The sequence below is a fragment of the Sebastes fasciatus genome, chromosome 21 (assembly GCF_043250625.1).
Source record: "Sebastes fasciatus isolate fSebFas1 chromosome 21, fSebFas1.pri, whole genome shotgun sequence".
Lineage (NCBI taxonomy): Eukaryota > Metazoa > Chordata > Actinopteri > Perciformes > Sebastidae > Sebastes > Sebastes fasciatus.
Window position 1 is genome coordinate 27,090,323 of NC_133815.1, and position 17,942 is coordinate 27,108,264.

The following is a 17,942-nucleotide window of genomic DNA, read 5'->3' on the forward strand; positions in this document are numbered from 1 at the left end:
ACACGCACCTCTACACATTACAAACGGAGATATCCATCTGAGAATAACTAACAATAATTAATGTTGAATATGAATAATGAATAAATTGTGGGATTATTCCTTATTTCATGGGCTATTTTGGGGTTTATACTTTGTTTTTTGTTTGTAAGAAGTATGTAATAATAAAGTATTGGAATACCGATTTGGAGGTTGGTTACCATGGCTACGGTCGAAGCTTCAAAGCATTCGGGTCAGCCATAGAAAGGATATATCTGTTTTTTATTAACAATGAGTTGCATTTCCATACATCAACGCGTCACTTGAACAGCTGCCTTGGCCATACCTAAGTATGGTATAGTATGTCTTGTTTAAAGGTTTAATTGGTCTTTTTAAGAGAGCTAATGATACTGATAGGATTGCTAATTTTCTATATCCTCAATATCCGTTTTTATATTCTATGCCTCCAAATTTGTCATCAAAAAGTGATTCCCTGCCGATTTATTTTCCTTGTGCTTTTAAGATGATTTCCTCACTGTGACAAGTAGTCTTTTGGACATGGATTAACAGCCAGTGTAACGGTGTTGCTTTTTCTCTCAGATTTAGGGTTGTATGCTCAGGGACACAAGAAAAAGCACGGGACCAAGAGTCCATGTCAAAGGTAAGTCTGATCTGTGCCTATGAAATCACTTAAAGGGATAGTTCAGGAGTTTTGAAGTGGGATTGTTTGAGGTACTTCTCCATAGAGTACCAGGACGGGACAAAAGCAATGTACTGCTGTGGACGGGGGCAGCAGTAAGACGCTTTCTCAGCACTGGGGGCATGTCGCGGTGAAGGAATCCCCCCCCGCGGTGATAATGATTGGCTCAACAGTGCGACATGCAACATTATTGCATCTTTTTTTTTTTTTGCAAATGACTATCTTGATTTTAGTGCTGTATAAATAAGCTTCAGTTCAGTTCAGCTTTATTGTCCCATTAGGGGAAATTAGGTTTGCAGCCACAATGTACCGAGCATTTCACAGTCACATCAATTAAAACAAACAGCAGACAATACAAATCAGACAAAACAGTACAAGATCTTGTTAATAAAAAACAACTCCCCAGCAGTACCACTGTAAAGTAAAGTGCAGAACAACAGGTAATAGCTTAAAATAGATCACTATATGGAGATCAGTGATCCTTAGAAGAGTTCAACAGACCAATAGCTACTGGAACAAAGGATGCCTTAGCTCTCTTAGTCCTCCCTGCATGCATCCTAAAGCGTTGTCCCAGTAGCAATAGCTCAAACTCCCCTTCCTGAGGACCTGTTGATGAGAGATGTCAGTAAGCTGAGCCTGACTTACCCCAATGATTTTTTTTAAATGACAAAGATGACAGTTTTAAAACAAATGAAATCCTTGTTTATTGTTAAATGCAGGACAAAGAAGGGCAACGAGACGCAGATGCTTTGGTTGCGTCTGGTTGCTATGATACGGAATATCACAATGGGGAGAAAAAAAACATCAAAGTATAAAAATCTGGCGCTCCCATTGCAAAGAATTCAAAAAAGGAAAACGTGAACATAGCGGTTGTGGCGGTTGCTTACCATTCCCTGCGGTTGGCTTGTCAATATTGCGGTTATTGCAACAGCCCTAGCCGACCGCCATCTACTGCAGGTAATACACTGACTGGAGAAGTAGCTCATACAACCCCACTACAGAGAATCCAAACCATCCCTTTAAGCTGATAATAATATAATACTACTATGCTCTACTAGAGCAGACTAAGTTCAGTACTAGCTGTGAAACATGCTGAGAGTACATTTTTTATGATCTGATAGCCATTTAAAAAGACAACACTTATATTTCATTGTTGTCCACCAGTCTCTCTAGTGCCAGGGGCCCCCAGGGGGACAGTCGGAGGGGAGGCCACGCTGCAGAGCTCAATGGTCCAGTAGAGAGGAGGAAGAGCTGTACACTGAGGAGCAGCCAGGAGTCTGAGCAGGTGAGGGTTGAGGGCTGAACACGTTCCTTCTCTTTATCTGCACTACTTTTTCTGTACAGGGATTCCTGTCATAATAATTCTTATAAAAATGTTTGGACAATTGCTGTCCTTCAAAGTTCTAATGTCCAGTACCAATCTATTAGCACTAATAAGCTGGAAAACAGTCATCGCACAAGACATTGCCTACAAAACTAACATTTTTTAACACATTTGTGTGAGAGGAGTGAAAATGTCTGCTTCAAACCGTGTTGGTGACAACTTGTTTTCAAATTGATGGCAAAAATCAGTGAAAATGACTGATAGGAGCATCTATGATCATGGTGTCACCTGCCCAGACCTGAACTACGAAACAGGATTCGGGGTTAGCCAGCTAACTTCAGGTTTAACCCTTCAGGGTTTTCGGTCATAAGAAGGTGGATCACTTCTTACCGAGGTAGATCGCCATGGTAACTGATGCTGAACAGCTAACCTGCTCCAGAGCAGGTTATGTTCCAGATAAGAGATCAACTCTTATAAAAGCACCTCCTACTGACCAATCAGAGCTCAGTGAGCAGATCGTATGATAATATTACACACATATGAAGGAGTTACCGTCATAATCAGACTATAAACAACACAGTTTAAACTGACTGATGCAGGAAGGACAGCTGGCTGGATGCTGTGGGTGTTTACCGCTTTGAATTATGTTTTTACATTTATTTTTTTACTTGCTCTTGAGTCCGTTTCACACCGCCGGAGACGGGACGCAGCTGAAAGAAGGTTTAAATAGTCATACACGCCACAACGTTGTCAAAGGGCATAATGAAGTATAATCCATCCATCCATTACACTTCTATTAGCTATTTATATCTAGATGACTATATCTGACTTTTGAGTGTTCCATTAAATTAATAAGTCTTAATTTACGCATTCACACATCGGGAGTTTTTTCTTTCACCAGCTGTTCTTCCTGCATTTGGCAGCTTCAACTGTGTTACTTTTAGTCTGGATTAAGTGTTTAACTTTTTCGTATTTGTCTAATATAGTTTGCTCTTCCTTTGTAAAATGTGCCGCTCTGCCTGTCTGTCTATTGACAGTAGTCTTGTCCATGTCTGTGATTGGTCAGATGCTGCAAACACCGCCCCGTTCATGTGAACGCGCTCACAGCCAGACTGAGAAACCCTGTTGATTTACCGAGTTGATAACCAGCGTTGTAGGACCGCTTAGCGAGATCACGGTTGTTAGGGTTAGTGAAGTTTATGTTGAACTCACTTCATAGTACAGGCCTCAGGTGTGACACAAAGGTAGGAGTAGGAATACTCTCAACAGGAGTTTAGAAACTGTTTCATTTTTAAATTAAACATACCGGTAAAAAAGGAACAAGCTCAACGGTAAAGAGATGATGGCTGTTTGTGCGTCTGTTTGGGTCAAGATGTTTGGATTGTCTCTCGTGTTCCAGCAGCAGAGGTATTTAGCAGCGTTAGTCTAATGATTAACACAACTGTAAACCCCAACAGCACAGTTCACAGTCACAATTCACAGGACAATTCCTCGAACACTAGTTAATCATTACAGGTTGCTGTTAGATAGTTACATGAAGGCCTGTAGTCGATCCAGAGCCGTTCCTCGTGTGGGTGTGTGGTTGGATGTGTCACACACTGCCACGTGAATGGGAGTACTCACCGCTAATCTCACTGATATAGGTCAAGACTACATGTATGTGTGAGTGTGAGAGAGAGGCAGCTGACAAAGCAACCCCCACCCCCTCTCTCTCTTCTCTGTCACAATAGAGGCTTAATACATTTCAACTGACTTCCTGCGCTGCTGGACGTTACCCCACATTTGTTTGTTGTTCTAAATGTTAGAAGTCCTCCGTGGGATTGTCTCTGAGAATCCTGTCTTTATTGCAAGTGAATTTTTTTCCTTAGAATATACCTGGAGCCCTGTTCAGACCTGGTATTAACATGCGTCCTCAGTGATCCGATCACTAGTGGACAGCTCTAAGTACAGGTGTGAACACACTCGAGACGCATTGAGGACGCATTGAGATCGGATCTTTCAGACCACATTCAGAGGTGGTCTGGGCCACATTCTTGTAGCAGTGTGTAGTGAATGTGTCCTGGACCACATGAAGGACCGCCTACTAAACTGACGTCCCGCTGGGATCCGCGGGTCTCTGCATTCGTCATTTAAATAGACAGGAAGACGTGAGCGCTCATATTTATGGCTACAGATCTACAGACTATCAGACTAGGCACGCAAAGTGCATTATTATCATACTGTCGGAGATGTACTGACGCCCTCTCGCTCTCATCCCCGGCTCTCCGAAGCTCTGTACGCCGCTGTTGCTTGGCTAAGGCGGCGGGTTCGGCAGCATGGAGGTCTCCGGGGACCGTCGGTACAATAATTCTATTTTATATTTACTTATATTTTGATGTTAATAAAATGTACGGATTATACTTAAGTTCCTCGACCGATATTTCTACAGACATTCCTGTAATCTTACGTTGCGAGGTCTGCTGTATTAGCCGTGTGTTTACTGCGTGTTTATTTGCATACAGAGCGGGGAAGTGTGATCGGATCGCAAGTGGTCACTCAGGACGCATTCTAATGCCGGGTGTGAACAGATGGCAGCCATTATATATTTGGAATGAAGACAAAAGTATACCATCTCTTTTTACAAGTTACATACAATGTGTACAGCATACAGAGTACATATAAAACATAACACATCTTTGATAATAGGAAATTCCCAAGAACAATGATATAGTGTCCCTCTATCTTCCTTACATTGATGCACCGCTCAGGGATATTTGGATCAAAATGATATACCTTACCTTTTATTATTTTATTTTTTATCTATTTACTTTTTTAAATTATTTTATTTAATTACTGTTTATTTATTTCATGTCACAGACACTGAGTTATGTTCTACATTTGATAAGATGCCCTTTGCCATGTCTGCAAAAAAAAAAAAAAAAAAAAAAGATTTGGAAAACAAAATGATGTACCCTACATGGAGTAATATACTGTAGAATCATTTGTCTGAATTATTTAATTATTTTGTAAAAATGTGAGTGTAATGTTAATATCTTGAATTTGAAAAAGAAGTGTTTTTGTTTCACTATTGTCTTCACATTTGTTCTAACTATATGGTAGTAATTTAGTGACTTTGTAACATCTCTTTAACGGCGTGATTTGTGGTTTTGACCACATTAGGCGGTAGTTCTGAGAAAACAAGCTTAAATCACCAAGAAAATGCAACAGTGGTGGCAAGAATCACCCGCCTTCTGGAGGAATTGAATACGAAATGTAATGTTGTGTTAAAGGTTTTGGTTAAAATTGTGAATCTGTTCTGACTCGGTGTCTTCCGTCCTCACAGCACCAGGACTCTGAGAAGAGAAGCCACCCGGTCACTAAAACAAAGAGCAGAGGCCTCCCTACAGACAGGTAGGTCAGCGACGGACCATCACCATCATCATCAAGTTGATCACAGTGTTGTGGTGACTTTGTACGTTATCCGTGCTAGAGGGTGAAAGTGTTCTGTGAAATATAAAATAAAATAAGTTTCATTGCTTAGGACAACCATCAGTGGATTTTTTAAAGTTACAGTCACATGTCTGCAGATGAGAATTGACTTGATCATGTCTGTGATCTGTGTAGACATTTTAGAGAGTGTAGTGTCACTGATATTAAAGCTATTCATGTTACTGGACCGTGGCAGGACTACAGCACTCTGCTAAAGGTCTAGAATCCTCCACTGACTCTACTCATCACATACCACATCTGTATTCTTTGTTACGGTGTTTCTCTGTTAAAATTGCTCTATCCCCTTGTGTCCCATCTCTGTCCCTTTTTAGGGACAAGGGGAAGGGGAAGGGTGCTGCCTTTGTAGCCAACGGTAGGTTGGTACCAGCTCTGTCGCCTCAGAGGAAAGGTGAGTGTCTGGACGGCTGTTGGGAAGCCTGTAATAGAAGTTACATGTCAATCCTCCTGTGAGTCTATACGCGTTGTGTCAAATAGAATGCGTTATGTTCAAAAGTTTCAAATTGATTCTGCTTCCAAGAAGCAGTATTAGTCACTGGCTGCGGGAGGGTAGAACTCAACACAATTAACATTATGAACCTAAAGACTGAGCCTTTGTATTGGCTGCATCCTGCCTCTCAGAATAAACTCACAAGGCAATTATTTGCACAATAAGAATGCCAGATTACTATCACAATGCCATGCACATGTGGAATGTTTTCCCGTACGCCCACATTCGATGTGGTGTGAACAGAATGGCATGCTCGTCCACTGTCCCCATTGCTGCTTCCATCAAGGTCCACTTTGGAGTATAGCAGGATTGTTACTCCATGGAGATAGAAAACTCTGATATGGCCATGAAATGATCCTCAAAAAGCCTGTTATTGACTTCTGGGGTTCCGGTGTAGCCAGCCAGCCCGTTCTCATTCCCAGGGCGCTACATACCGAGGCTTTGTCACGGCCGGCGGCGTTCAGTACCGCCGCAGAAGTCACCCTTTAGAGCAGGTATGAAACACACTGGCCGTTCCATTAACTATAATGTAAACCCATCCGCGGCAACGGGAAACACTCCGAGAAAGTGCGCCGGGAGTGTGGTGATGTAGTTTAAAGAGTGGAAGAGACACAAGGTGTCCAACAAACACAAAGCTTTCGTCCAGGAGACCGCTGTTTATGTCCCGTGCATCACGTTACAATCAGCTGTTGGTTCATGTCCCGTGTTCACAACGTTCAGTGTCCTTTTCACTGTACAAACGGAGTAGTTTTAAGTCCAGCCATGTATTTCTTTCCTCAACCTAACTATAGTGGTTTTGATGCTGAAAATTATATATATAAAAAAAAAAATGATATGCCTCTGTGTCCTCTGGTGTCCTCCGGTGTTCCTAATGGCATCTGCAAGGTCTCACAGACCGGAGGAAAACAACCAATCAGAGCTGATCTGGAGTCTGCCGTCTCTGAGCAGCTGTCAATCACTCGTGAACTCCAATCAAACGGTGAAACTAGGCAGCGCTGATCAAATATGAATCAATATTCTGTTACTGTAATGTTTCTCTAGCTAAACAGTACACTACAAGATGATTCTGAGAGCATCTGAGGAGAGAAATAGGCATTACAGTAACAGAATATTGATTCATATTTGATCAGCACTGCCTAGTTTGATCGGAGTTTGTGAGTGATTGACAGATGCCTCCGTTGAATGAACAGCCAATAGGAACGCTCTCTCTCTGAAATGACCTGTGATTGGTCAAAGTCTCCCGTCACGGGCTAGATGTCCTAAAGCCTGAAAACAGAGCCATGAGGAGGAGCAGAAGTCTAGTTATCTCTCAGAACACTTGAATTACAATATGCTGAAAGGTTATTATGGAATTTTTGATGATGACAAAAACGTTCTGCCTACTGCAGATTTAATGGTGCCAATTTGACAAAAAGAATAATAATAGGATTGACAAAATGTAATTTTGTGTGCAACAGCGTCAGGCTTTGACAACCCTTGTTATAGAAAGTTCCTTATCTACATAAATGGTTTGCTTATCTAATCAAATCTGACACAGACACAATCACAGAATAAATATAAAACGGTTTTAACTTAAGTGGACGTAATGTAAGGGATGTTTTTTTCAATATTTACTGCATAAGATGATGTCACACCCCATTCTACACAGCTCCAAACTGCTTTACAGAGCAGAACCTGTGCAACAGTGGCCCCACTTAGATTAAATAACCCCATTTTAAACAGGTACAATAGTTACATTAAGTGAATGCTCTGTAGGTTGATGTTTGGTGGCTGTAGTTTAACACACAGATGTTGTTGCAGATGGAGGTTCTGGTCCAGATACGTTTGGTGAAACATCATCAGAAAGCTACAGCTCCCCATCCAGCCCTCAACACCGAGGACCAGAGAGCCTGGATAGTGAGGACGACAACAACAAAGGTAAAACGAGCACACACTATGTACAAAGTACACTGGATATGCTTGATAAGCTGCTTTAACATTTAATCAAACCACACTCCCTATCTGTGAATACATTTTAGATATCCATAATAGCATTTCTCCTAGTCTAAATTGTGTTCTCACTAGTCACAATGGCAATTAGAGATATCCACAATGACATTCTTATTAGTGGAAATTGATTTCCAAGATATCTGAAACGTTATTTCTCCTATTCAAAATTCAATTTAAGATATCTTTAATCCTTAAAAAGTATAAGTGGCCGTTTTAACATTTAATAGCTAGACTGGATATGTTCTATTAAATGTTAAAACAGCTTGCCATATACTACGTACTTGGGGAATTCAAGTTTTTGTAGTGAAGCATGTACCTGTACCGGGCTACTTCTCTTATTGTCACAAGGATGTTGGTGTAACATGGACTGAACCTGTGCTTACCTAATCTTGTTTCTCTGTTAGATACAGACAGCCACTCTGATGAGTCCAGCAAAGTTCCGGTACCTGACATGTTCTTCGCTCACCTGACTGATCCAGCTGTTGTGGGGGATGTCTCCTCTGGCCACCGTATGTCTTCCAACAACCACCAGGCCCAGACGGAGCCGCTCCGCCAAGAGACCAGCACAGATTTCCCCCCTCTCACCTTCATGCGTTCTCTGCCCTATGTGCTCCCTAACGGCGCAGGTGACTCTCCACTTCCACTTCCACTGGTCCCTCCTCCCAGCCAAAGCATCGTCCCCGATGGGAAGCCCTCGTCTGGGACCCTGATGATGCAGATGCCCCTTGTGCCTCCAGCTGTCCTAGGCCCTGGAATCGTGGGAGACCCAGAGAAGAGGGACATGCTCCCAACCTTTGGGATTCCACCTATTGGCCTCCACCCGTCAGGAAGTCCTGCTGTGCAGCCTCTGGTTCAGAGGTTCAAAACAGCTTTGTCTCACAGCCAAGGTGGCAGTGATGGAGCTTCGGGAAGTGGTTCTAATCCTGCTGCTCCGCAGGCTTCACACCAGGCTCCCGTAAGAGCCATCGGTGTCATGTCTCCTGGCACCTCATCCTACCCCTCTCCTCTTCTACAGTCTCTGCCCTGCCAAGACCCGGCCAGTGTCAGCTCAGGCCTGTCCTCCTGTCTGCCACATGTGGAGACTTCACATGCCAAGCACCCCGGCTTAACCTTACCGTCTGGCCTGCCTTCTCCCTACACGCTGCCCCCCGTCCCAACCTCTGTCATGCCTGCTGTAGGAGCACCTGCAGCCACTGGAATAGCTCCATCTCCTGGACATGTACAAGCAGCTGTTCCTCCAGCTGTGCCCACCCACACCCCTGGATCCGCCCCCAGCCCCAGCCCAGCGCTTACTCACAGCACGGCACACAGTGACTGTACGTCCTACAGCAACAGCAGTGCTTCCTGTGGAAGTGCCCCTGGTAACCCCGTTACTCTTCAGCAAACCCAGCAGCATCAGTTGCTCCCCCAGCAGCCAACACCACAGCAACAGCAACAGCAACAGCAACAGCAACAGCAACCGCAACCGCAACCGCAACCGCAGCAGCAGCAGCAGCAGCAGCAGCAGCAGCAGCAGCAGCAGCAGCAGCAGCAGCAGCAGCAGCAACCAATGGGCTGCGGGACCTGTGGTTGTCATAACAACTGCGGCGGCCGAGGCAGCGTCAGTAACAACAACAGTGTCAGCGCTGCCCCCAGCTGCCAAGCACCCTTATTCTTTTCCCACCAGATGGCAGCAGCGCGGCAGGTGTTCAGCGTTCCGCCGCCTCTCTTCCAGCTCACGAGCCTGTGCAGCAACAGTTACCTCACCCAGGCCCAGCCTCCCCACCAGGCCAACGGGGCCGCCACCCTGGCCCCCTTCTTCCCCACCGCTCCGCCTCCCGCACACCCGTCCCCCTACGGCCCCCTCCACACTCACTCCCACAGCCACGCAGACGTGCCATCACACATGCTGGGCACCCAGGCTGCGGCAGTGGCAGCCGCCGCGGCCGCAAACTACAACCTCCAGCAGCAGATGGCGCCGGCGGCGTCGTTCTGCCAGCGCGTCTACCAGCATGTGTACCCAAATCCCCTGGGGATGCTGCCTGCTGCTGCACTGGGGGGAGGCGGAGTCAATAAGAAGAGCGGCAATGTGTCCTGTTATAACTGTGGTGTGAGTGGCCACTACGCTCAGGACTGCAACCAACCCTCCATAGACTCCACACAGCAAGGTAGCGCAGCTACACGCAACAGGGAGAAACAGAGGACTCCCTAGTTTTCCTTCCCCACAACCCCAGTCCAACATTCAGCCCGTAAAACGTTAAGGCTCATCCTCACCATTTTGAGCAGTTTAATGTGAGCTCTGATGGGTTACCTCATTCAGTTTGGTTTATTTGGCCGGAAGAGAAGTTGTGCCACTGGAATATTCATATTGCACCAAATAACAGCACTACAATGCATAAAGCAGGGGGGAGGCAGTTATTGGGCAAAAATTCCATAATAACCTTTCAGCTTATTGTAATTCAAGTGGTAGCCAAGGGTAAACAGTTTTCTGGAAAAGCCATAAAACAACCAGATTTTTAAAATCCAACCCTCATCCTGCAGCTCTCCTCTCCCACCAGACGACCACGGTCAAACGCTTCATTCACTAACTAGTCAGAGTGCTAGTCATTCATTTCAAACATCATCTCGATGCCGATATATAGCGGCAATTCTATGAGAATTACCGTTCTGTTTTCTTGTGGTTCTGTTAAGCCCTTTGAGATGACGAATGGTGATTCGAGGCTATCGGCGAAGCGTTTCAGAGATGGAGAGATCATGTTGCTAATAGTTCAGCCTGCTGTGGCCTGCTCACGGCTACGATTAGCCGCAACCAGGCCGTTAGCATCCTTTCTCCATTTCTGAAACGCTTCGCCGATATTGTCCGACTCTTTTTGACAAGTCAGTCTTCCTTTAGGCAGTTGTTGCCAATGCTGGAACAGCAACTTTTCTGGCAGGATTTTCCACTGTTGAATCGATCTTTCACTATCTGAAGGAACGTGCACGCGCATCTGCAATTGTAGAACAGCCAATAGGAACGCGCTCTCTCTGAAATGACCTGGCCAAAGTCTCCCGTCACGGGCTACACTTTCTAAAGCCTGAAAACCGAGCCATGAGCTTAGTTATCACTCAGTTGAATTACAATATGCTGAAAGGTTATTATGGAATTTTGGCCCAATGATGTCAAAACTATTCTGCCTACTGCAGCTTTAATTGCTAGTGTGGGTTATCTTCCGGGACACCTGTATTGCAGTGTAGTAGGAGTCACCTGGAGTAAATGCCAGAGAAGGGAAAACATGGCAAAAAGCAGACACATTTGTCACACACAGCTATCAGGGATAGTTTTGGACGGTTCCCATAGAAAGGTATAGGGAAGTGGCTGTGGGCTGCACTTGATCGGAGTCTTCCTCCTTTAAATATTTTCATAAATGCATAAATGTCACCTTTGTGTTTGAGCGCAATGTCTTCTTTGCCTCATTTTGGTGCACCGAGCCGTAATGGGCTCATCCCTTGACCCCTGAAAACACCCACTGCAAAGCTCTCTGATGGTTTTGTTTTTTGGCTACAAGTTGCAGCGGTGCTTGAAAACAACCTCGGACTACCTGCACAGAGGTGCTTCCCTAAGCTTTTCTATGGGAAGCATGTCTCCCATGCGGTGGCTGACACAGTCCCAGTGGTAGTACTTAACTCTCCCCGTCGATTAGCGACACATGCTGACGTTGTTGAATCAGAAATGGAAAAAGTATTGTAGCTGTCTGTGGTCCCCCAGAGCTACGATAGTATGTGGTTTCTACACAGAGTTTTGTCCAGCCTCTGTGCAAATATGATAGACTGTCTATGATAGAAACAACAACGTTGCTGCCGTATTTATGCCTAGATGACTTTATGTTGAGTGTTGATGGATCAGCTACAATGTTATCATAGCCTGGCACTGATCCCTCCGAACTCCGTTTGGAAAACAAGCATTTTAAAAGTTGTTTGCTTGTCGTCATGAATTTAGACTTTTTACAAATTGGCATCATCATGTAGTTATTTCGGCATCCTTTTGATCCGCTTATTGCAATTAAATCACAGCACAGTCTGTTTATCTTGGGTTCATACCTCAGGAGCGACGTGTGGCTTGCTAGATACAGTCAGTTCAGTGGCGCTGTATGTGAAAACAGCTCGCCGCCGGGTGACGTTATGAACCCAGACAGGATGGCGTTTGGTTTCCTGACATATCTGGGACTTCACCAACATGTACAAAGCAGCAACAGTGGTTATTTCTTCCATGGTTGATGGAGGAAATGGCAGAAAGAAAAGTTGTTGGTATCTATGGAGACAAGCTCCTCCCCCTCTCCGCCGCGTCTAGCGCGAATGAACACAAATGACCCAACTAGCGCAAGTAAAGCGAGGTGAACATTCCCTTCGCTCTTCGTCTGAACACAGCATTAGGTTGACAATAGCAGTTTGATCAAACCAATGACTGCCACGGTGGTACCACATATTCATAGTTGAAGTTGGTTTGAATGAGGTGAATTTAGAACATCAAACACATGTTTAGGCCCTCACTGAGCATCAGGAATGTTCAGACTGCACTTTTTCCCTACTGTCCACTGATTGTATATCCTCTGTGTGTTTGGATGCATCTCTCTATGTGTGCATGTGGTTATGTGTGTGTTGGTGTTGACATTGCAGGTGGCTTCCGGTTAAAGTACGCAGCCTCCCACATTTCAGAAGCACTTGACAATGCCGACTGAAGAAGAAGAAGAAAGGAGGAAGAGGAGTTCCTCCGGTCTCGTTTCCACAGTGACGGACATTTGTTCTTCCCTGGGCGCTGCGTGTGAGCAGTGCGCTGAAGCTTCTGTGTACTTCAGGAAAAACATTCTGAAAAAGAAAGCAACCTGCCAAGGGCTCAGCGGACAAAGCCTAAGTACTTGTGCCTGAGAGAATCTTGTTCCCATGGAGATGACTCACTGTCTCGTGCACACTAACAGTGTGACTCCCGGTCCCTTCCCTTTTAGTTTGTCTTTGATATTTTTGCACTGAGGGTTGGAAACGATTAACTTATTACTTAATTATTAGGAAGAGATTTTGATTTTACATTAAAGCAGAGAATAGTCTCGGCTGAAAAAAAGTTCTTACACACTTATTTCTAAAACAGCGTATTTATGCTTTTTCCTCCTTATTACTGTTCACCTAGGATTTTATCTGCGGACAGATTGTACAGCAGTTTTCAAAAATCGGATCAAAAGAGTTTTTCAATTTTGCTGTCAGGTTTTTGAATGTACACCTTCTCGTTTAAGGAATCTGAGCGTATCAAAGTATATGGATCTCGTGTATTTTTGCCACTTGATATATATGTTGTTTTGGAAGGTAATTGCTGCTTTGTAATGTTCTGTTTTTGTTTTTCATATTTTTAAATACTCGGTGAAATGCACTACAGCGAAGCAGGAAGTGCACTAAAACAGTCCGCATCACAACCAAGCAGATGTAAGGATCTATTTATTTTCACTCTCCAAATTAACGTGAAATAGCAAAACTAATACAACAGGTTTAGTGTCGTTTTCAGGTGTGAAACAGCTTTTTATGGCTAACATTTTGGAGAGGGTGACATCTCAGTGTTGTAAATCTACACTACAGATAGGAATACAACAAAAGAGAAAATCATTCTACCCCCATCCCAGTTGCATAAAAACCAGACCCCGGACCAATCCCAGTGTCCACACTCGCAGACTTTGAGGCGCAATCCCACAAAGTCCGTGAGGGTTTAGGGCTGTCCCATTGTCAAATCATCAAGTCCTTGAGGGCTCTCTCACAGACATTTTGAGTCCTTTACAAACTCTTTCTGTAAGTCCGTATTCTGCAGACTTTGCCTGAGAGAATTACCCACAATTCATAGCGTTGTGACGTTAAAACCGGGAGGCGTAAAAAAAAACCTTGATAAACGAGGAGGACGGCACATAGGTGTTCAGCCTGGCATATTTAAATATACACAGAAACATTGACATTACGGATTTAAGATTGTACTTAAAAATATGAAATCAGAGACCTGGTTTATTCATCAACCATTTCTTTTCATTTTGCTTAATGAAGTTTGACAAAAACAAATAGATTTTTTGACAATTACGTCTCCTCTCATAAGGCATGGCCTGGAAGACGTTCAAATAGATAGTAAGAAACTTAAAATAAAAACCCACGATTGGCATCGTCAAGGTAACGGGATTCGTTGCTGCAAAATGCCGTCCTATACACCATTTCAAGCCCCTTGCAGTCACACTCAGCCATTTACCAGGTGACGTCAGAGGGTTCAGGGTTTAAGGCCCTAAGGGGGACATTGGGATCGGGCAAGATATGTGGACTACCTGTCCTGCTGTGGTCTCCAGAGAGGATTTAGACGGTAAAGCTTAGTGTTTGTTGCTTTCGTCAGTGTTCAAGGCACAATTCTGCAGAGGGCGTCTAAACTATTCTGTGGATTCATTTGTCAAAGAAAGACATGTCTATAGGAAAATAAACACTACTTTCCTACCCTGTTTGTGATAATCTGCACGTGTATACCGTCTATTGAAGCTAAAACACTGAGCAGGGCAATAACAGACTTTTTCTTTACCTGTTAATTGAATCAATCTGAAATATCGGGGGGGTTTTTTCACAAAATTGATGATAACTGACCTACGATGTCTGACAAACCTGATTATTGACATTTGACTACACCTTCTGAACTGAGATCCCTCTATGTGGATACAAACTCTTTAACGCTCTTTGAGGGTTTTCAAAAAGTATTTTGGGAAACATTTGAAATAATGATTGGAGGCAGTGTGTGAGAATATGGAGCCCCAAAGTGTACAGTATTAAATAAATAAATAATAACAAATGAAACATAGTTGGTGAAATAATTTAAGACACTAAATTAAAGCTCAATTCGTTATTATGAAATGTCACTTTTATATTAAGGCTATCAATTGAATAAAATACTTAATCGTGATGAATCGCAAATTAATCACACATTTTGTATCTGTTCTAAATGTACCTTAAAGGGAGATTTGTCAAGTATTTAATCCTCTTATCAACATGGGAGTGGGCAAATATGCTTGCATTATGCAAATTAATGTATATATTTATTATTGGAAATCAATTAACACAAAACAATGACCGATATTATCCAGAAACCCTCACAGGTACTGCATTTAGCATAAAACAATATGCTCCAATCATAACATGGCAAACTGAAGCCCAACAGGCAACAACAGCTGTCAGTGTGTCGGTGTGCTGACTTGACTATGACTTGCCCCAAACTGCATGTGATTATCATAAAGTGGGCATGTCTGTAAAGGGGAGACTCGTGGGTACCCATAGAACCCATTTACATTCACTGATCTGGAGGTCAGAGGTCAAGGGACCCCTTTGAAAACGGCCATGCCAGTTTTTCCTCAGCAAAATTTAGCGCAAGTTTGGAGCGTTATTTAACCTCCTTCCTGCCCAGCTAGTATGACATGGTTGGTACCGATGGCTTCCTTAGATTTTTTAGTTTCATATGATACCAGTATCTTCACTCTAGCTTTAAAACTGAGCCGCTACAACCTAAAGATCGCAAGTTGCGTTAAAGAAGTTTGTGGCATTTAAACTAATTTGCGTTAACTTTCACAGCCCTGTTTTATAGGTATTTTTTTTAGGTATTTATTTGACAATATAAATATTTATTTCATAAAGTCACTCTTCATGACAGCGGTGTTGTCACCACCCTCTCATCTTTCAGCCAATCACATGCCCCCTGTCTCTTAAAGGTCAAGTGTGTAGGATTTAGGGGGATTTATCGGCAGAAATGGAATATAATATCCATAACTATGTTTTCATAATCACTTGATAACTCTGGCTCTAGAGAGAGCCTTTAGAGTTTTTACATTACCTGAAGGCCGCCGTAGTTCTCCGACACGTTTGGAAAGGGAGAAAGGTGAGCGGAGGGGTATTCAGCTGGTTGCAATCTGCAACCTCTCTGTTAAATGTTGCTAAATGCTACACAGTGCTCCTTTAAGCTAGCAAGCTCAACAACTGCTACCAGATTTAGATAGATAGCATCTGTTAGCCTGAGCAAAGAAAAGCGACATGAAATAAAATATTTAATGTGGGAAAAAAAGGCTATTGTGAAAAACAAATGTTCATACTGAAATACAATTTAATAGTATTAAGATGGTTTATATATTTTACATAATGTTTATTTCATAATATATTTTTTATGCATTTAATATTGAACACTTCAGGGTTCCATGTGAGAAAGTGAGAGGTAAAGTCATACAGAGACATATATGACAAAATGTGAATGCTAGTCAACGGCGAGAGACAAATATTTTTTGATCCCCTTCGAATTGTGCCATGAATCACACAGATGATGTTTGACAATTTGAAACATTTCAAGTTTTCAAGTCAAGAAAGTCTCAGTTTGTCGTAGTATAGTTCATATAGTTTAGTGTGAAACCGCTCCGTGAACTACATCTCTCCTCTCACCAACACTAGCTAGCTAGCTAGCTAGCTAACTTAGCTATGTTCCACGCAAGGCCTATGGAGAGGAGGCTGGGTCACGCGTCATATCTTTGAGGGTACAACACATGCGCAGTCAAATCTGGTCTGCACTCGACGAAATTGAGCCAATCGCAACACACGACCGCAGCTTCAGTTACACTGCGTATGTGTCATACCCCAAGACCCGTGTCCGCCCGTGACCCAGCCTCCTTTCCATAGGCCTTGGTTCCACGTCACCAACACTAGCTAGCTAGCTAACTTAGCTATGTTCCACGGACAAATGAAACGTTATCTGACCTGATGTGTTTTATCCAGCGACTCCTGCTCTTTATATTAGCCGGGAAGAGAAAGAACGATCGGACCCGTTGACAAAACACAGAGAGAGAGACGTCACTTGCGCCACTTTTGGGTGAATAGTCTTTCTAATGACGTATTTTCACAGTCTGATACTTCAACAGTTTTACAACAAACTGAGACTTTCTTGACTTGCAAAATGATGTGTTAAATAGACAAACATCATCTGTGTGATTCATGGAGCGATTCAAACAGGATCACAAATGTATTTGTCTCTCGCTGTTGACTACTGTACATATTTTTTTCTGAAATAAGGTCCCATGGTGGTCACCAGAAGAGACGTGCGTGCGTGCGTGCGTGCGTGCGTGCGTGCGTGCGTGTCCCGAAATGTTTCCCAGAACGTTCTTCCTTTCATTCGACACTTGAAGTGATCACAAGCCGTGAGCAGATGTGGCCCAGAGGGAAGTCCAGTGTATATACTGAGGATGCACCAAACAACCCAAGTGTAGTTGGGTCGACCTCGATGGTTTGAAAAATGCTGTAATGTACATTTGCAAAGGGGTCACTCTGCTGCCACCCTCCTTTGTAATGTTTACTGTACTCTTTTATATCTACGTATTGGAAAGGTCAAATATATTTCTAGAGCGGAATTTGGATTTTATGCAACTTGGTGATCTGTTTTTTTCTCCCCTGTAATTAAAAGCAATAAATATAAAAATGGAAATTCAATTTTTGTACTTTTGATTTATTGTTGGGTTATTTCACAGGGTTGGGCAGCATGTACCACCAGTCACGTTTCCTGAACTGTACTGTTAAAGCAGTGACCACTGTTTTAAATGAACTGTAGCCATAAGGATCAGGTTCTGTGCTTGTACCAATTCTATTCACCTTATATATGCTTCCTTATGCAGATAATACACAATTACATATATCGATCAAGCCAGACGAAACAAACCAGTTAACTAAACTTCAAGCATGCTTTAAGGACATAAAAACCTGGATGACCTGCAATTTCCTGATATTAACCTCAGACAAAGCTGAAGTTATTGTACTTGGCCCTGAACGCCTCCGAAACAAATTATCTAATGATATAGTTACTCTAGATGGCAATGCCCTGGCCTCCAGCACCACCGTAAGGAATCTGGGAGTTATCTTTGATCAGGATATGTCCTTTAACTCCCACATAAAACAAACCTCAAGGACTGCCTTCTTTCATCTACGTAACATTGTGA

The 17,942-nt window shown here is 43.3% G+C and overlaps 1 protein-coding gene across 2 annotated transcripts in view; it reads left to right on the plus strand.

The window, feature by feature from the left end:
* The window catches only part of zcchc2 (zinc finger, CCHC domain containing 2), a 34,441-nt gene extending 20,911 nt beyond the window's left edge, over window positions 1–13,530 (plus strand). For both annotated transcript variants that reach the window (XM_074622562.1, XM_074622564.1), the window contains exons 8-14: window positions 577–637; window positions 1,841–1,961; window positions 5,323–5,390; window positions 5,801–5,877; window positions 7,777–7,893; window positions 8,370–10,112; window positions 12,598–13,530. In XM_074622562.1, coding sequence (XP_074478663.1) covers window positions 577–637; window positions 1,841–1,961; window positions 5,323–5,390; window positions 5,801–5,877; window positions 7,777–7,893; window positions 8,370–10,112; window positions 12,598–12,659 — 2,249 coding nt within the window. In that variant the 3' untranslated portion in view covers window positions 12,660–13,530. The remainder of the gene's footprint in view (window positions 1–576; window positions 638–1,840; window positions 1,962–5,322; window positions 5,391–5,800; window positions 5,878–7,776; window positions 7,894–8,369; window positions 10,113–12,597) is intronic.
* The last annotated feature ends 4,412 nt before the right edge of the window (window positions 13,531–17,942 follow it).